The 21,445-nt window shown below is 42.6% G+C and overlaps 1 protein-coding gene across 1 annotated transcript; it reads right to left on the reverse strand.

The window, feature by feature from the left end:
* Positions 1–448: 448 nt before the first annotated feature.
* LOC310776197 (inositol polyphosphate 5-phosphatase K-like) lies at positions 449–20,986 on the reverse strand. Its single transcript, XM_083636384.1, is given in 14 exon segments — positions 449–3,396; positions 3,398–3,433; positions 5,102–5,206; positions 6,236–6,319; positions 6,469–6,606; positions 8,549–8,783; positions 10,819–10,928; positions 12,116–12,227; positions 13,536–13,711; positions 14,766–14,882; positions 15,370–15,478; positions 16,096–16,200; positions 20,482–20,581; positions 20,940–20,986. Coding segments are annotated over 13 exon segments (1,461 nt in total). The 5' UTR covers positions 20,565–20,581; positions 20,940–20,986; the 3' UTR covers positions 449–3,345.
* Positions 20,987–21,445: the final 459 nt, after the last annotated feature.

The following is a 21,445-nucleotide window of genomic DNA, read 5'->3' on the forward strand; positions in this document are numbered from 1 at the left end:
AAGATGTAGCCTATATAAAATACTCTACTTTGAATAATGATGGGGTCTGATGGTTTCCCCCACAAAAAAAGTTAAATTAACGGCGGGCCCCTATGTACCAAAAAACAAATAAATAAAGATTGTTCACAAGTCTCAAACCTCAAGTCGCAAGCCTTTGAGGACGAGTCTCAAGTCAAGTCTTAATGCCACTGTGTGCGACTCAAGTTCAAGTTGCAAGTCCCCATTCCTGCATGTTGTGAAAATGTAATCAATAAACCACATCATATGCATCACACCAAAGTGAACAACACAGAATGATAGCTTGAATGACAATATCGGACATAATCAATAATCCGTCATCTCTCAAAAAGAGTAGGTTACTACTAATTAAAAAAACAAAGACACAAAGGATAAAGTGTTTTTTAAATATATATATATATGCTTTTTGCAAAGCTATACATTTGTTTTGTTACAGTACATTACATAATTCCCATATACATTGCTACTTGAGAAAATAGATCACCATTGACTTTTACAACAAAAAAGTGACACAACTGGGCTAGTTTTAACTGTAGTACACAAGTGATTCCAGCAAAGCCAATAATAATGACATGGAGTTGAACAGCTCTTCTTATAGTGTAGCTGAAGAGTGAAGGTGTCAAGTAGCAACATTTAAAACCAAGATCAATCCAGAAGGGGCCATGAGCATCACATCCTGCTATATGATCATCACATGAATATTGATCACAGGGTACAAAAGTTGAGTAGCATAATAGTAGGCTACATAAAATGTAAAACGACAGTCATTTGAAAGGCACTTGCTGAATCCAGCTTTTCTGAAAAATAAATGTATTTTCTTTCTCAATAGACACTAATAATATGACACATAACCAGCAGAAAACGATCACTTAAGTCAAACCTATAAATACTTCTATCCAACAACAATACAAACAGTGCAATATTTATTTTACATCTTGTATAGAAGTTTCTTTTCTTCTCCATTAGACAATTAGCAATGAAATGGAATGACCGATGCTAAAAAGCGGCACAACGCTGTTGAGTTAATGGCAAGTTGAAAAGGAGTGTTAATCTGCACTATGAAAGTAAAGATGAGAAAGAGATGTTTCTCGAGTCCATCAGGAGCAATTGAAGTTCATTTTTATTATATTACTATGAGCAGAAACAACAGGGGCAATTGAAGTTAATTATTATTATTATATTAACTATGAGCAGAAACAACCCAACTGGAAAATCTCTTATCTTCCTATAGGAGCTCATTTACAGTGAGAGTTACCAATAGACAATTCAGTTACCATGTCTGAAATGGTGGTAAAATTGATTATAAAATTAAAATAGGATTCGAGTTGTATATGTGCAACAAGTATTCCTTCAGAATTGGTCTGTATGTTAAAAAAAAAAAACCTGTCTTTGACTTTTGAGACGGGGTGGGGACTGGGGAGTTGGGCTTTTATTGTCTAATGTAACTGCTGAATACATATATGAGTTCCACTATGACACAAATATAATGGTAAACATCTAAGAATAAGAAATGCATTATAAAAGACCTAAACTAAAAGCCACAGGTTTCAAAAGACCGGTCAGCATTAAAATCTGCTGTTAGGCAACGAGTAGGTTAGCACAGCTATGTAATGCAAAGTGGGGTAGCATAGCATGCAGTTAGCAAGTGACAGAAGCTGTTTAAGGTTAGAATATACACATGCCCAGTATTGTTGTCATTTTCTTTCCTTAAATAACTCACTCCCGATCCAGCTTGGAGCAAACAGCCCTCAGTAATCTGTCTCAGAGGTTGGTTGTCAGGAGGGACAGTACACAGATTAAGCCTAGTCTAGATTCAGAGGTTGGTTGTCAGGAGGGACAGTACACAGATTAAGCCTAGTCTAGACGGATTTACACTTCCTAGTACAGTTGTAAGTATTCCTTTAGAATTGGTCGCATCTTGTTTTTAAAGGAATAGTTCACTTTAAAATTTAAATTTAGGCATTATCTACCACCACCATCATCCCAACATCAGTGAAAACTCCACTGACGTTTGTAGGCGGAGTTACAGTAGGTGGGCCATCCTTCTATCCCACGGAAAGAAAGAATCAAAAGGCCGTCACATTTCACCTAACAGCTTGTGCAGCATAATCCAAGTGTTTTGTAGTCAAATGTGTGCATTGTGCAAGCATTTGACTACAAAACAAAAGTAAAAAATCTGCCTCATTATCTCCTATATTGACCTCATTAACAGCGCTCTGGTCTCACATGTGTTCCCTACAGCGCTCGCTGTGTGTTTGGTGGTCCTGTGAACTGTACTGTAGCTTTGACTCTTTGTTTTCACCTCCCCGAACAAAGGAACCAAATTACTGTAAGAGTTTGAGATATTTCCATTCAACTACACAAAGTAAGGCAGGTGTGAAAGCAGCCCTAAGTATTAAAACAATTATTATAGTATTTAGATGTCCTTCTAACATGCTTTTGAAGGGAGAGCTTCCTTCAGTGACATGGAGTGACATACTTCACTCTGATCTTGCATGCCGGTACAAATCCTACAACGTACCTCATCTTCTATTTAACGGAGTGTAACCTTACACACCGGGAGCGTTTTTTTCCCCATCCGATAAATTCGCACGTCAATAATATTTTAATATTTTGAATGCAACCGTGCATACCAACGGTGAAGTTTTGCTGTGGTGTTTATTTTTTCGGACCAAGGTCGATTTTTCTGAAATTTGCGTCCGACGTGTACACATCTATTGCTGTGATTGACAGGTGGGTCAAAATTCGCATCGCAATTTCGTGCTGTAAATTCGCAGCGCTCTCGGTGTGTAACAGCCTTAAGTCTTCCTCACTAGTCACATACCTTCCAATCAAAACCACAGCTGCTGACTGCACTCATATTGCACATCCTACCATCCCAAGCTCCGCCCATAACTATTTGTTATCACACAGACATTTTTTTGAGTTTCCATTCTCTCAACCTACACATTCCCACCTTCTTAGGAGTTTGAACTAATTTGCCGATGGCGTTTGAATAAGACGTTTTCTGCTTTTGATTTGAGTCTGACGTTAGAATATTCTTCATCTGTGTACAGAGAACCTAACCCCAGAGATCATTCATCAAGGTGTACTGGCCGTGTACGTTTAAGTAAGCAATAGCTACACCAGTGGCATTTGAGCTGTCAGATGAGAAGAGAGCAACAGTGTGAACGCACAGCGTTTCCTTATCGGCTCCTCCAGTGGCAGGTTAGGAAACACTTCAGTGACTACAGGCCTTTGTTGTGGTCCAGGAGATGCAGGCCTACATAGATACATCTCTAGATACATCTCTCATACAACATCTATGACTGATTCCCGAGGTCACTCTTAACTGGCTGTGGTTTTGTCGAGTCCGTTGATGTTCTCAGGAGTCAGGAAACAAGCCCTCCTCAACGGCTACCTTGGACTCATGGACCTAAAAGAGAGATTTTTTCTGGATTAATATTGTTTTTAGTATTGCTTGCTTACTTAACAGGGGACTGTACTGTACTTGTTTTGACTGGACAAATGCAAATTGTCCAATGGGACGAGTGTAGAGGGGATAAAAACGTTTGGATTCAGTTAAGAAATATGTGGTCCAAAATGTATCATGTAGAGCAGTGTTTCTCAAACTTTTTCAGACCAAGGACCACTTAACCAATAAAAAAAAACTCGGGGACCACCTAACTCCCAAAATATCCCCAAAAACAATAGGCCTACTACTTCAACTGTAAATGACAAATGACAGGCTAATTAAATGACAAATAGCATTAAGGCTGTACAATTAATACAATTTCTGGCTTCCCACAATTATGAAAACAAGATAACCGATGTAAAAAATATATACAATTTATTTTAGTCCATTTACCTTTTTTTTTTACATTTATTTCTCCTTTTCAATTCAAATATATTCAAAGTTCAAAGAAAGTTTATTCAAGTTCAATAAATGCACAATGTTGCCAAAGTCAAATAGGCTATCTGTTGCCATCTTAAAGTTGCATTCAGTGATGTCTTTGTGTTCAAATAAGTGTTAAATGGCCCTATATTCTGACAGCAATCACTGAAATAGAGTGTTTGGTCAGTAACTTGGAGCTCCCAACCCCCCGCTGTAGCCTACTCTGTCTCTCTCCTGTAGCCCTGCATGCAGAGTGGACCTATCTCATCAAACCGTAAGTCGTAGAGACTCACGGGTGGTGGCGTTGGATTCGGGGTGAAAAAATACATATAGTCTTTAATAGGCATCGCGATCTGACCTTCCCTTTCCCAGAAAATGTCACATTTCTCTGATTGGATAGTGGGAGGGGAAAAAAAGGGAAAAAAGATCAATCTACTCGCGGACCACTATCAGATTCAGATTCATTTATTTAAAGAATGGGACTTTACACATTGATGAACAGTACAGCCGTACAGTAAATATGTCAGGTTGTAGCCCAAGGGCTAGTTTCCACCTGTAGTCCCATGGCAGGTTGGTGTAATCATGAAAGCGAAAGAAAAATTAATAATACAACAAAGATTAAAAGTACAGAAAGTTAGTAAAACCAGAAATGATTAAAACACACAGTTAATAATACCAAAAAAAAAAAAAAAAATTAATAGTATAAAAGGTTAGTAAAACCTAAAATGAATAAAATAAATAAAACACACAGAGCATGCTGCAAAACATGGCAAATGTTAATTGTGATCACATTGTTGGTTTGATCTGAGCCATATTTTCAACTGGCCTTTGAAGGTGGCGAGACTCGGGCATTCTCTGATCGAGGGAGGTAGATTATTCCAGAGAGTGCTTCCCATGAAGGATAGGGTCCTCTGACTAAAGGAGGTTTTTCTAAAGGGGACCTCACAGACCTTGTTCGTAATGGCCCGGGTGACACGGGTCGAATTGGCGGTCGCACGATATTTAATAAAGTCAGCAAGAGGAGGCGGCGCCAGTCCATGTAGAACTTTGTATACTAGACTAGGGGGCGCCCTGTTTGAGAAACACTGATGTAGAGCCAAGTAACCCACCAAATTCTACATAAGTAATCAACTGATATCTGATAGCCACAGTATATGAGGAAAACAAGAAAGGTTGTAGATGCTGAACTATTCCAGCGTTCATACTCACCTTGAATGGTTCACTGATTCCAATAATGCACTGCAGTGTACTACTGTAGTAGCACAGCACACACTCTGCTCCCAGCACAGGGAGCTCCTCCTTACTAACATACACCTACAGGAATACAGAGAAGCATGTATCTCCATTGTGGGGTTTTCCTAGTAGATTTCTTCAGAAACACTTGAATAATTCTGCATTCAGACTGCTAGCAATCTCGTCACAATGCTCCCATCTAATGGTGCGTTTTAAAGCAACAAAATGTTCCCGAACTAGCAGTCAATCACATGGGCCCTGTTCATAACTGGTATTATTAACATTCATGCCAAAGACGCATTAAGGACGCAATGAGATCCGATCCCTCAGACCACATTCGGAGGTGGTCTGGGCCACATGATGTGACCACATTCGTATGTGTCTGACCGTACTCAACTGACGTGCTCTGCGTTTGTGTCACTTCCATCATTAAGATGCATCTTGGCAGAAAAAGCCTGCAATTAATTAATTTAAAAAAGCATAAGTCCTCTGCGACATATGAGGTTAAAAACATCATTGAAGGACCAGCCGCCTACTCAACTGACGCCCTCTGTATAATAATGGGCCAGACGGAGCTGATATTCTATGGCTATAAGACACTATTGCTATACTGTGGCCGGCTGTCCCGGTAAGATCATGACATATGCCATACTAAAAATATGTTTGTTTCCATGATCATTCCTATAGTAACTCCGTCAGACTAGGCGCACACGGTTTACTGCATTGCTGCCTCCTGCCGGTTAAAAACAACATTGTGTTTATTTGCATATAGACCGAGGAAGTGAGATCCGATCACTCGAGATCACATTCTAATCTCGGGTGTGAACGGATGTACTTGGAGAAGTCCGCTTGAGATCAGATCCCCCCAAGACGCATGTTCTCCCTGCATAGCGTGTCGTTATGTGACAATAAAGACAAGCATGCTTGTTGAATAGCAGGTCTTAACCCATTGATACCTGATGCAGCATTTGTGTGTATATCCCTCATTTGTGTGCGTATCCCTTTAAGACCGCGAACCGCGTTAACGCGGTTCGCGGTCTTAAAGGGATACACACACAAATGCTGCATCAGGTATCAATGGGTTAACAGGGCGATGGGCGCACTTGTTACCTGTGTGAGCTCTTCGTTGCAGCACACTTCGTCGTCTTTGACCCAGGTGTAGGTGATGTAGTCGGACACACTGCTGAAGCCCACCTGAAATGCATTCATACTTTCAAGACTCTCAGCATTGACTGAAACATCCCATTCAAAATGCCACTGTTGTTACACCACTGCTGTTACACCACTGCTGTTACACCACTGCTGTCACACCACTGCTGTTACACCACTGCTGCTCTCCCAACCTTGTAGAGTCCAATCCAGTCCCAGGCGCTGGACGGGAAGGGCTGCAGCGGGCTGTAGAGGACCATGGAGTCGATGTCAGCACTCCAGTCGCCCTCCGCCTGCAGACGCACCAGAGGAGTCTCGTACATCTTCCTCAACTGGAGGAGAGAGAGAAAGAAAGAGAGAGAAAGAAAGAGAGAGAGAAAGAAAGAGAGAGAGAGAGAGAGAGAGAGGCACTTAATTGAAGGGCTTCCCATAGACAACATGTGAAGTGCAGATGAATTTTACAACTTTATATGGAATCAAATAAAGCGTATCATATCAGGGGCGGACAGCACTTGCTTAGCTGTTAGCCGATTTAAAATAAAAGGCCAGGATAAACCATCTAATCATAGAAACAACAGTGAGTGTGTAAAGGCCTTTACCAAAAAGAAACGTTAGCTGGGTGTCTGGGGTCAAATCATATCAGAAGTAAGAACTGAAATAAGTCCGGTTTGTGTCACAATGCCAGCTGAGGGCATTTGGCGAGCTGAGCGCATTAGTTCAAAATCTGTGTCAGGAGTGGGATAATTAATTTAAGTGATCCTTTATTTATCCCGATGGGGAAATTCATCCTCTGCATTTGAGCCATCCTCTACTAGGAACCTTCCTAGAACTAGGAGCAGTGGGCAGCCGCAGTGCAGCGCCCGGGGACCAACTCCAGTTCTTTTGCGATTGCCTTGGTCAGGGGCACTGACAGGAGTATTAACCCTAACATACATGTCTTTGATGGTGGTGTGAGGAAACCGTAGCACCGTAGCTGTCAGACCTGTTCTCAGTCAATAGTGACTGGGAACTGAGAGAGCAGGTCACGTGGGGGCTGGGTTTACCTAGGCTAAGGAAACCGGAGCACCTGGAGGAAACCCACACAAACATGGGGAGAACATGCAAACTCCACACAGAAAGGACCTGGGACGGACCGGGGTTCGGACCCGGGACCTTCTTGCTGTGAGGCAACAGTGCCAGTGCCGATGGACGTCTCCCTAACTCCCTAATGGAGCTAATATATAGCGTTTTCTAACTGAAGAGTGAAGCACTTGGTCTAATCTCATGAATGAGACATTATTGATTTCCCTCTGATCAGGTTTATAGGTGCGACTTGTGTCCTAAGTCCTGGTTACCAATATGCACAGACAAATAGAACCAGCCTATGTAGCCGCCTATCTAGTTCTCACTTCATCACAGTATTGTTGCCTACACATTTTGTCTATGTCCATCTAGTTCAGTGATCGTCACTATTTCTTCGATGAGAGCCGTACTGGCAGGACAAAGTCAATAGGAGAGCCACTTTTACCACAAAACACCAAAAGCCACCCCAACCAAGCACATCTGCCTACCATTTTTGTGTGTTTTATTGTTTTACACACACACACACACACACACACACACACACACACACACACACACACACACATATACATATACATATACACATACACATACACATACACATACACACACCATATATACCAGTGTTTCCCCTAGAAAATCTTTCAGGCCTGGAGGGATTTCGAAACGTATCCGACCGCAAAGGTGGAGGCTGTCGCTGGCGACGCTAAAGTTTTTGGCACAATACTCCTAAAAGCAAAATGCTTATTGTTTTGAATGATTTGGCACCTTCTATTACTGTCAACACCAGTATTGTTGTATTGTAATAATATGCCATAAAGGCTTATTGAAATTTTGGGGAGAACAGGGGGAAAAAATCTTTAAAAAAAAAAAAGAAAAAAAAAAGATTTCTTAGAGCCGCCAACTAAAGCTTCGAGAGCCGCCAGCGTCTCATGAGCCGCGCAATGAGGAACTATGATCTGGTTGATGTAGATCTGTTGATGTCGCAGGCAAAAACTCACAAAAATCGACCTTGATATGCACAGTTGCATTGACTGGATATAGGTACGAAAAATATAATTGACGTGCGAAGACCTTCAGCAACAGAAGTGAAGTGAAGGAAGGAGGACAGAAATAGACTGTGTGTGAGAGAGAGAGAAAGAGAGAGAGGGGGAGAGAGAGGGAGGGAGGGAGGGAGACTGGCAGGGTGACCAGGCTCTAGTAGCACCTCACCTGCAGAGTGAAGAGGCCTATGACAGGCTTGTGGTCGCTGATGCTGTACTCCATGGTGCTGGTGTACGACTCCTGCCTGACCTTCAGAGGGTACTCCTCAACCTCTTCCTGCTGCGCCGCTTTCTTCTCAGCCAATCCGGGCTCCTCGTTTTCATCTTTCTCTCCAGGGGGCGGGGTCTCGGGCCGGAGCCGCCACAGGATCCTGTCGGTCCAGGCCGGTTTACGCTTCTTACCGCTGCACAGATTGAGGGGTGGAGAGCAGGGCACAGGAGGATTTAGTCTGGAGATGAACATCTAACAGGTCTATGACCATTCAATGCATGACAATATGAGCAGCATGATGAGAAAACGCAGATGAATGTCAAACAATGTAAGGTTGTTGCCACGATTCAACAATACCATACCAGGCTAGATATCAAGATACACAGATCGAAAAATGTCGAGATCCAAAATGACACTGATGAGAGCTCATTTCTGCTCCATTTTCGTCCGAAAATAAATGCGTCCGTTTCAAACGATGTAATCGTCACAGCCCGCATACTTCCATGCGTCTTTCACGTTGGTATCGTGTTAAGCAATGCATCCACTAGTGGGCAGTAGAGAGTCAAACGTGTGAGTGCGTGTGCGCTACTGCTCCATTTCATCCGTATCCGTAAGCTTTCAGAAAGCGTGCAGAATTACGCAGGAAATGAACGCAGAGTACGGACAGGAAGCTCCATCCGTATGCGCATCCGTATTTAACGTATTCAAACCTAAAAACTCAATCCCTCATTCAGTATTTCCTCACAAGTTTGAGACTTCTCGGGTCAGGATGCAAATGGAAATAACATTAAGACCTGAACATGAGACCATCATAAGACATTAAAACTCTCCACTGAATGCTATTTAAGTGGGTTAGTGGTTCGTTAAGGGTAGGTGATGAACCCAACTTTTCAGCGGTAGGCGATACATTGCTGCCTTTACTGTAATTTACGAAACACTTAACAAACCAACATTGAACAATTAAACAAATGAATGAATGAAATGTGCAAAGGAAACAAAATATAATTGCAGGTTTGATAGACTTTTTATAGAGCTGTTAGCAACGAGGAACATCCCTCATGCATACATACAGACAGACACACACAGAGACAGAGACACAGACACAGACACACACACACACACACAGACACACACACACACACACACACACACACACACACACGCACACACACACAACTCTCATAGCTCCTGTATTGCCAAAGCTTCTCTTTATGACTATGCATGCTAGCAGCTGCTCCGCTAGCTTGTAAACACATGATACGTAGCAGGATGGTAGCTTAGATGTGGGTTAATATGGACAACTGATACTTTGCTGAAACAGCAACAGTATCGGACCCCAAAATAAGAGAATGAGAAGCCTCTGTTCTGTGGGTCCAGACAGGATTTGGCAAAAGCAACTAGCATGTCAACCTTTTCATGGCAGAGACTAAATGTGTTATTTGTCTTGCAGAGACTGTTAGTGGTGCCAGGCAGCTTGTTTACTCACATTACACTGTGGACGGAGCTAGCCTGGCCTCATTCGGCCTTTGAAACCATGTGTTTCAGAGAGTTACAGTTAATATACTGTAGGGCTGGGCCATAATTCAACATGATCATGTATCCTCTTTCAGTGGAATCATAATCATATTCAATTAATGTCGTGACAGATTTCTGTTGTCGGGAAGGAAAAATCGATATTTCTGTTCTGTATGACATCATACCTAACATTACCATTCGGTCCAATGAGATGAACGTCAAGTTGATTATTTAATGCAATTTTGCATACATGAACCATGTCATGATATTCATATTGAGAAAAATCCTTATGATTATCGTGATATTGATTTCCACCATATGGCCCAGCCCTAACATACTGCGTACAGAACAGTATGTAGACAGTATAGTGCAGTTAGGTGACATAAAGAGGACATGTGACATATTAAGGGGGGAACATAAATGTGTTTTGAACCCTTACTTAAAGGCAAACCATGTCCTGTAGGGCCTGTGAAGTCAAAAAGAGGCGGAGATTCAAGATTCACAAATAAGGATATTAAGAAGAAGAGTTTGGAAGATAGAGTGACATGATGATGACAGATGCAAGGCGGTAGGTGTGTGTGGTGCATGCGTGTGTGTGTGTGTGTGTGCGTGTGTGTGCGTGTGTGTGTGTGTGTGTGTGTGTGGTGTGTGTGTGTGTGCGTGTGTGTGCGTGTGTGTGTGTGTGTTCAGGTGTGATTGCTGGAAACAGTCACCTGCTGTCGTAAGTGTCAGAGTTTAAGTCAAACTTGTACGTGGGCTGAAAGTCTAGAGGTCCCTCCTCAAACTGCTGCAGCATCGGCTCCTTCTTCTTCATCATGGTCAACTGAGGAGGACAACACACACACACACACACACACACACACGCTTCATGACCTCCCTGAACACAACACACTGATCGACTGAGAGCCATCATCCTGCTTACACATGCACAAGTCACTCAATGTGTCTTTTTTCACAGCAGCCATGTTGTGTCTAAAAGGCAGGAAGTAACACAAGTGCAACCAAAACATTAACGAGGGGCCCCGGCACTGGAACACCTAAATCAGTGATCCTCACTACTTTCTCCATGAGATCCACACTAGCCGGTCAAAGTGAAGAGGAGAGCCACTTTTACCGCAAAACCACACAGTAGGCCTAAGCGTTTGATTTAGTTTTTAGTTTATTAAATGATAAAACCAATGATAAAAAATGTAGAACTAATGATAAAAATGTTAGAAACAATTATAAAAATCATAAAAACATTCAGACCGACTTTATATATATATATATATATATATATATATATATATATATATATATATATATATATATATATATATATATAAACAATATAAAAAATGATAAAAGTGATGAAAACATTCACACCGACTAAAATATATATATATGAAAACATTCTGATGTTCAGTCTGTCTCTCTCTGGGATGCAGCTCCAAACCTCCAGACAGCTGCTTTGCTTATCGTTAAAACTCTGACGCTGGGACGCTGGTGACTTGATTGTTGCAGCTTGCGCATTTCTCGTTAACGACGAGGAAATGCCAGCTGCAACAATACGCCCTGTCACACCTGAAGCGCTCTGTTTCTGCATCCCTCCCTGCCACTGACCCAATCCCTCCACGAGGCATTGGCTTGTTTGCAGAGTTGCCAGATACCGGTATATGGTGAGTTTCAACCCCCATTTGGTGCTCCAAAGGGCCACAAACCTGGCAATGGTTTTGACATGATTGTATTATTTCTATCAGCTGCGAGCCGCCAATGAAAGAGTGTAGAGCCGCTATCGTCTCGCGAGCCGCGCAAAGAGGATCTAGGACCTAAATGGATTGGAGGTTGGAAACCCTCATCCATGTTTTGCTTGCACCTGTGTTACTTCCTGCCTTTTAGGCATACAATGGCTGCTGTGAAAAGGGCCCAATGTTGGGTTGTTGTGGTAGCCAGGACCGGCATGGGAACAGGAGTGATCTACAGTGGCATCTCTGTACTACAGTACGTGTAGGACTCTTTAAAGGCTCAAACCTGGTCTCTGCTCCACAGCAGCTTGTAGGTTTGGTTGTTGATACAGGAGCGCACAAAGTGCATGCCGTGGTCCTGGATCCGGAAGTTGAGATCCCCAAACCAGAAGACCAACCTGGGCCAGGAAAGGGACCACCAAGGGGTGAGGGAGGGAGATGATGAAAGGGACCACCAAGGGGAGAGGGAAGGAGATGATGATGGATGAACAAAGAGGGATTGATCGGTGGTGAAGCGATCGTCAGTTCACAAGGGCATCATTCCCTTAAACTTGTGCTTTAGGTGTCAATAATCACTAATACCTGATTAGTGATTATACATTGTGTGAGAATTGTGTAAAAAAAAAAAAAAAAAAAAAAGCATGCCTGATGATTGAAATTCACCAGACTGGCTTAATAAAAAATAAATGTATTATTCCAGGGTGGTGGTGTGTGGTAAATGGTAAATGGACTGCATTTATACAGCGCTTTTATCCAAAGCGCTTTACAATGTGCCTACATTCACCCATTCACACACACATTCACACACCAAAGGCGGCAAGCTGCCATGCAGGGTGCTGGCACACCACCGGGAGCAATTTGGGGTTCATTATCTTGCCCAAGGACACCTCAACATGCGGACTGGAGGAGCCGGGGGGATCGAACCACGGCCTTCTGATTAGTGGACGACCTGCTCTAGCTCCTGAGCCACAGCCGGTGTGTGTTTCAACTGAGGAATCCAACATCACATAGACATGTGATGGTGCAGAATATAATTTAAACGCAAACTGGAGTCAAATTCCTTCTATGTGTACATACTTGGCCAATAAATCTGATTCTGATTCTGAAAAGATTACGATACCAGTACCAATACCAGTGCCCTTAAAGTGATACCGATAACAAGAGAGTACGTCATTGCGGAGATAGAGGCAGCCATACTGTTTCCGGTCTACTGCCTGAAAGGCAGACAAAGATCGTATATTGAAGGCAGGAGCGAGGCTCTTATCCTTTTTGGACAACAGTGCTCCAGCCATGATGTTGCAGTGGGGCAAGGTATAAGCCTTCGGTTCTTACCAATAGATGATCTTTGGCGCAAATGATGACGTGCTTTGTTACAGCACGCGCACATGAGCGTCTTCATAGAACATCAATGTTGTACAGGTAGGAAAAACTGACTGGAGGGGGGCTTTAAATGTATTGATTACCGATACCCAGCCCTACTGTATGCAGAAGTAATCCGACTAGTGCGGCTTCCTATGCTACTTGCTCAATGTTTGCCTCTCCATATAAATACATTTGGGAGAGCACTGACATCTCTCAAACTGTCCTCAAACGCTGTCCTTCACTTCGCTTCATGATGTGCTGTGTCTGTAAGATGGGTGGTAACATTAAAGATTGGCGTGGGGGGGGGGGGGGACTGGGTACTGTATTGTTGCGTGTCTACTGACCTGTGGTCAAGGACTCTCTGAGCCTTGTCAGATTCAAAAATCTGCGTGTCCAGGATGTACTCGAACTCGTCCACTCGCTCTGAGGCGTACTTCATATGAGCTGCCAGGTGACAGTTGAGGAAACAGATCATGTGTCCGTATAAAGACAAGCGGATGGACACGGCACCTTTATTACCCTGAGGAAGAGAGCGGGAGAGCAAAGAGGAAGGGCAAATTCTGCATTATCCATTAGCTTTATTCATGCTAAGTTCGGGATACACCGATACCACGATTTTATGACTGACGGCTAAAACTTGAAATCGGCATCAAGTCACATTCATGCTTGACCTTTAGCACCCTCTATCAGCACCGGCAAGAATTGCAACAACATTGATAGAAACCTGCTACCTAGTAAAAATGTATTCATCTTTTGCTGTTCATATCAGTCTCCACTGACCAGAAAAGGCACTTAGAAATGTTGGTTAATTACTTTAAGCTCGTACTGCAAATCCCATCGCGTGAATAACTTAAAGATGTTTACTTTTACAGTGAGGCCATTTACACCTGGCATTAACATGCGTTTTCTGTCATCAGATTGACCACATTAGCTTGATTTCACACCTGGTGTACTGTAAGCATGCGTTTTGGGTGTCCTCTCAATCCGCATACAGTTGCTATATGCGGATTGAGAGGACACATTGCATTTACACTTGTGTTCAACGTGTACCCAATGCGTCCCTGAGCACCCTCCGGAGGTGGTTTGGCCGATCAGATTGGCAATCAGTCTTCAATCTGTCTTGGGGGCGTTTACACCTGTACTTTCAAGTGGTCAAGCACAATCAGATTGCAATCTGATGACAGAAAACGCATGTTAATGCCAGGTGTAAATGGCCTCAGTTATTCCAGGGTGAAGAACATCTCCTCCAGGATGTTGTGCAGGTCTCAGAGGTCTACTGTTTCCTCTTTACACGCAACAGGAGCTTGGCTAAATGCATTGCTTGAAGGCTGACAGCAGCCTGGTGAGACCATCCTGATCACATGACCTGGCCAAAAAATAATGTGTGAATGGCAGTCATGTGATGTCCCTGTGTGTGTGGTGTGTGTGTGTGTGTGTGTGTGTGTGTGTGTGTGTGTGGTGTGTGGTGTGTGGTGTGTGGTGTGTGTGTGTGTGTGTGCGTGTGCGTGTGTGTGTGGTGTGTGGTGTGTGGTGTGTGTGCGTGTGCATGTGTGTGTATAGAGCTCATTTCTCACCCAGTAATGGAAAAGGCCTGTGCGTGTGTATGTGGCCTGGATGTCTCTGATGAAGGGCACATGTTCCAGTTTGGAGAAGAGGAGCAGCAGCAGACCCTGCATTCTGATGGACGACACCTTGGTAGCAGCAAACACACACACACACAGTCTGAAACTAAAAGTGTGAAAAGTACCAAGTTTACAGCACTACTTACTGATAGATACTGATACTTACTGATAGATACTGATACTTGCTGATACTTTCAACATTTTCACTGAGTTTCACACGAGTTGTGAAATATCTTATCCATCTCGGATGCCGTTAAGATATTTCACAACTCGTGTGAAACTCAGTGAAAATGTTGAAAATAGCAGTAGTAAACGTGTTAGTTAGTAAACGTGTTAGCGGCCATCATTCTGATGGTAAAAAGTCAGTATATATAATGGCTGCTGTTGAGGCAGGCTTTTCCAAACCAAACAAAAAGTGGAATCATGTGATCCATCCCCTTCTAACTCAACGTGCTGCTGACAGAAGAAGATGCTGATGATGCAGCAGTGGACCTGCCTGGTGTAGCTGAAGAGCGGTGGGACCTCCTCTCTACTAGAAGTAGATGCTGGTTCATACCTTCAGGTATCCCCGTGGTGCTAAGGTGCTCATCAACAGCTGACTCCATTGGTCATCAAACGTCATGTCCAACATGAACCTCACTGGCCCTGCATACACCTCCTGGAGACTGAGACAGTCACACGCACACACACACACACACACACACACACACACACACACACACACACACACACACACACACACACACACACACACACACACACACACACACACACAGACGCACACACACACACACACACACACACACACACACACACACACACACACACACACACACACGTTGGGTTTACTTCTCAGTATCTACCCAAACGTATCAAATGAGTGACCTCTCCAGTCAGTTAGAGCTGCAACGAAGAATCGATTAGTCGATCAACAGACAATTAATCGACTCCTATTTTGATAATCGTTTTGAGTACTTTGTTAAGAAAGAAATTCAAAATCCTCTGATTCCAGCTTCTAAAATGTGGTTATTTTCTGGTTTCTTTACTCCTCTATGACAGTAAACTGAATATCTTTGGGGTTGTGGACAAAACGAGACATTTGAGAAAGTCATCTCCGGCTTCTGGAAACACGGAATGATATTTTATCAACATTTTCTGACATTCTATAGACCGACCAAACTAATCGATTAATCGAGAAAATAATCGACAGATTAATCGATAATGGGAAAAATAATCGTTAATTGCAGCCCTAGAGTCAATGCACATTCCATGTGCCACCTACCCGATGACGTAGAGGTCCGGGCTCTTGGGGGAGTGCAGGTGGAGCAGGGAGGCCAGGTCATCTGGAGGATTGACTGTGGCCACGTTCCATGTGACCATGTGCAGCCTGCAGATGAGGAGGCGAGGATTTGCACAGCACTTTTCATCAGAAAATGTCAATCACACATCAATAATAGATACTGTAGATCAGGGATACTCAACTTGCTTTGCCCCGGGGCCACTTTCGTGAAATGATAGAAGGCCAGGGGCCAGTTAATAAACAAACAATAAACATTTTTCTGTTGCGGATTGTAGGTTTTTGGGGTGTCAGCCGGAGTTTAGTCTGACAATGTTGTGCACACCGGATAGTTAGTTAGGTTAAGTTAGTTACCGGTAGGTTAAGTACATACACAAGTGCCTGGGTAGCAAGCAGACGGCGGTATTTGACAATTTAGCAGCTAAATCATAGATTATTGAAAGATATTCCATATTCCAGATTGAAATGCTATAACAGAACGTTACAGAAGTGGAGTATTGGCCAGAATGACATGAACATTTGGACACTTATTCAGCGGGTATCTTGCATGTTGCGTTCAGGTGCACTGTAAAAAAAAAAAAAAAATTTTTTTGTTGCAATTCCATCGCGGGCAAGTTGAGTATCACTGCTGTAGATCATTTAAGTGTCAAGTTATTCCTCAAACAATAAATGAACTTGAAACAAAATAGCATGATTCAGCTGCACCTCTCTACTTGGGGGAAAATAACCCGCAATACTTTAGAAACAAAAGAGCTTAATTTAGTGTACAGCAGCAAGGCCCGAAGAGAAGCACAGTGACAAAGATGAAGATCTGGAGCCGTTACACAAGCTGATCAGGCTGCTGCTACAAGAGACCAGTCATTCTTTTCACACACACCAACTCATAACATCCACAATACATACAATTGTATTTCCTGTGCTCAGCTACGACGCTAACGCCTACGGTGAAAATTCAAAGGAGACAAAGTTCTACTGCTCTCAATCAACAAGAATCAACAGCGTATTTGATTAAGTGGTTCCTTCAACCCAGGAGAGCATGTTAAAGAACAAGGCCAGAAGAAGAGTTCAGGCAAGAGAGCGGTGAAGAAGAAGAAGAAGTAGTAAGGGAAGAGGCCGCTACACTGCATCGTTCTCCACCTGAAGCGGTCCTTCTTAGGCTTGTTGGCCTTCTGGCCACAGATGGTGAAGGCGCGCTCCAGGGTCGTGGCCACCTCGTCGTGCAGCTTGTCTTTGGGGTCCAAGTCGTCCACGCAGGTCAACAGCTGGTTGAGTCGTTGGCGCAGCGCCTGCTTGCTGCCCGTCGAGCATGTGGCATCGCTGGCAAGGCTGTCAGCGCGGACGCGTCCCACAGCACCAAACAGCCGACGGATTTCATCCATTATGGCTGAGAGAGTCGGAGTGGTCAGCAGACTGCTCTGGGCAGAGCTAGTCTAGAGAGTCAGAGTGGTCAACAGACTGCTCTGGGCAGAGTTAGTCTAGAGACTCGGAGTGGTCAACAGACTGCTCTGGGAAGAGTTAGTCTAGAGAGTCTGGATGGTCAGCAGACTGCTCTGGGCAGAGTTAGTCTAGAGAGTCGGAGTGGTCAGCAGACTGCTCTGGGCAGAGTTAGTCTAGAGACTCTGAGTGGTCAGCAGACTGCTCTGGGCAGAGCTAGTCTAGAGACTCGGAGTGGTCAGCAGACTGCTCTGGGCAGAGCTAGTCTAGAGAGTCTGGATGGTCAACAGACTGCTCTGGGCAGAGTTAGTCTAGAGAGTCAGAGTGGTCAGCAGACTGCTCTGGGCAGAGCTAGTCTAGAGAGTCGGAGTGGTCAGCAGACTGCTCTGGGTCTGGCAGTCCAAAATGCCTCTCTTCCTGGTATCCAACGCGTCGCAGTGCAAAAGCGTAAATACCAGAAAATATGCTGTCACCAGGGTCCACAATTAAGAAAATAGGCAGCATTTGACCATCTCAAGTTCGGGTTGGATGAAGAGAAAAGCACAGAAAAGAGCAACGATCCAAAGCTTCGGTGGTTTACCACTAAGTGTGACGAGGAAAATCCTGCCGTGGGGATTTGGGGACTCGGGAACTCTGGCGTGGGTATGTGTGATTGGGAAATGTGTTAATTTATCCACAAGAATGTTTTCTTTGTGTACTAAAAAGTAGCTGTAATCACAATGTGTAATGCTGAACATTAGGCCTATTAAAAAAGTTGGGAAACACAGTTACTCCCCCCACAAACACACACACACACACACACACACACACACACACACACACACAGCTGGACACTTAACTGCACGTTCCTCAGACTCCCCCTTTCTAATCCGTATTATGTGTGTGTTGTTTGGCAACCTAATCCACCTGCTGATCTGTGGCATGGCAGACATTGCACTGGCATTGCAACAGCCAATTATGCCTCCAGAAAAGCCTTGCTACACAACACCAGTGTTGGGCAAGTTACTTTCAAACTGTAATATACTACATATTACTAGTTACTGTCATTTGAAAGTAATAAGTTACTTTACAATATTACTTTCTGTGTAGAGTAACTCGTTACTTATTACACTACTTTTGCATTACTTTTACCAAAACAACAGCAGCAGCAGAATGACATTGCCGCCCCGGAAACCATCCCGAAAAATCCAAAATTCTAAATGCTATTCTTTTCCTTTGTTATTGTCATCGATTATAGTGGTTATTTGCATAAAAACACACAGTTTGATTAGGAAATGATTGTATCTTTTTTTTTTTTTTAATATGTGCTTTGATTTAATAAAATGTAACTCAATTTGTAACTTGAGTTACTTGACAAAGTAACTGGTATAATATTACTGAAATCCTATAAGTAATAAGTTATATTACTGAGTTACTGCTAAAAGTAATATATTGTGTAAAGTAACATATGTAATATGTTACTTTTGTAATGAGTTACCCCCAACACTGCACAACACACAACACAACACAACACAACACGCATATCAGAGCAGATCAGAAAGAGTCTTGGTGGACTTAAAGGAGAACGACTGTCACCGAAAAACAATGCAGATTTTATTTTGCACATGATCTCACCAGAGCTGTGTATATAGAAGAGTCGCGACATCTCTGTTCACTCCAATGGACCAGTTTTTTACTCCAAAGAGTTCCTGGAAGTAAGGTCCTGGATTAAGCAGCGCTGTCGAGTTGCAGCAAAATGGACAGTTTGTGTTGTACTTTGAAAGTTTTTTTTTAATCAAATTGTACATTATCAGCTTTATTTTAGCATTCAAAAGTAGCGCGAGACCCCTTCCTGGCTGTTCATTGGCTAATGAGTCACGCATTCTGGTCCTCCGCTGACGCCACTCTCTCAATTTCTCTGGATCTCACACATACCAGTGATGTCATTCATGCACAAATGTACTTTTATTGAAGAAGGCTAATGTTTCAATGCCAAGTGCATCTTCATCAGAGTTTTCAAATCAACTCGCAATAACTGTCAAACTAAATGAATGCCTACAAAACGGTTTACAGTTTTTGTATTGTGTTTGAGGTCATGTGCAAAAGATATCAGCATGGTTTTTCTGTGAAGTGTCCCTTTAAGAGGTCCAGTAGGTTTTCTAGAGAAAACGTCACAATTCTTTCACCAAAATAAACTGTGATGTGCAAACAATACAAAAATGTGTGATTCACAATGTCTGTGACATCATCAGTGATGTCATCAGTGACATCAGTATTGACCAAAATCATCTTATGACATCACTGGTGATGTCATAGTGATGTCATAGGTATTGTTGTGACATCATTCTAAGATGGATCCTGCCAATCTTTGACACTAGGCATCTTGGTATGAGGTATTAGGGATGAAGTTACCAATGAATAAGAAACCATAAAAAATAAAACATCAATATATCAATATAAATGTATTATAAATATAACGGTTCATCAGATGGACTAACGGTAAAGTGAGGATTTCTTTTGCAAATGTACATTTCTCGAAAAAACTAAAGATGGATCAGAATCAATGTTGCTGCCAATCTTTGACATATCCCATCCCAAGCTATGATAATCCCCCCAGGAGAAATCCAGTTTTACTTTATGGGAAGGAAAATAATTCACTTTTTGTCTTTTTACTGTACTCTTTTATTTTTACTGTACATACTGTACACTGGCATTTGAGGGGTTAAAATTCGAATAGGTATGAAATGTTGGTATGAGGTATTAGGGATGAAGTTAACAATGCATTATAAACAATAAAAAATAATAAAAAATAAAAATTTGTATTCATAAATTAAAACATTATAAATATTAAGGTCCATCAGATGGACCAGTGATAAAATTGCGATTATTCCTGGTTAGGGTACAAGGGTTAAATTGCCTGATTTTGACATTGAGTTTGGTTAAAAGCTGTGATCCCACCTGAGGCTGTCTCCCTCGTCGTTTCCCTTCACACTGAAGTCTGACTTCTGGGCGTCCGACTGCTCCTCAGCAGTCTCCATCATGTCAACACCTGGAACACCTAGTTAGTGTCAACACAAAAAGAGCTGGAGGCTAAACAAAGTAAAATAAAACAACCTCGAAAAACACAGATAGGTGCAGTACTGCAGCAGCCACTTGTTACCACTGGAACGTTGTAGAGGATGGTAATGAATGTGAAAATTCAATTAATATAGGCGAACATAAGTTGTTGTTTACATGCACACGTCTATTTTTATCACAACGTTTGAGGCTACAGTGGGCTTGATATCATCATGCATCGCCATCAGCTGCCACTTGCTAGCTAACGTAAACCAAGCTCCCCTCATCAGTAAGGTTAGCATTAACAAGCTAACGCTACACCAGTGCATAAAATGGGCGATACATAATCGCCAGCGTACCTGATAAATCTGCTAGTAAACCTCGTTGTTTTCTTCCATTGCGTAAGTACAGTAACGACAGTAAATGGCAGTGTGAAGGTAGCAGGAAAAACTACACATTCCTGTTGTGGGCTGCTGCGTCAGAGCAGAGCTGTCAGCTGACAGACTACTAGCAAGAAGACAGACGATTTTGGCTTCAAAATAAAAGCATGGAATCTGTCGCGTTTAACAAAATAAAATTACAGAATCTTACGTAGATAATTGTAAATTGTCTATGAATGTATGGTATGAAAAGGAAAAAATGGATGGGGGGGGTATTTAGGCATAATTCCTTTCACATTGGCATTAATTTAAAAAAACTTTTGTTTTAACGTTTTAACCGGAAGTCTCGCTTGTCATGACATGAACAGGCCAACAGCGCCCCCCACTGAAATACAATAATATTATCACAAAGGTTTCTGGAAGGTTTAGTTAGGAAATGTTCTAATTGACATTAAAGAGCATGGTGCAGGTTGGAGACCACATTG

Source organism: Poromitra crassiceps (assembly GCF_964638095.1).
Source record: "Poromitra crassiceps genome assembly, chromosome: 5".
In the NCBI taxonomy this organism is placed as follows: domain Eukaryota; kingdom Metazoa; phylum Chordata; class Actinopteri; order Beryciformes; family Melamphaidae; genus Poromitra; species Poromitra crassiceps.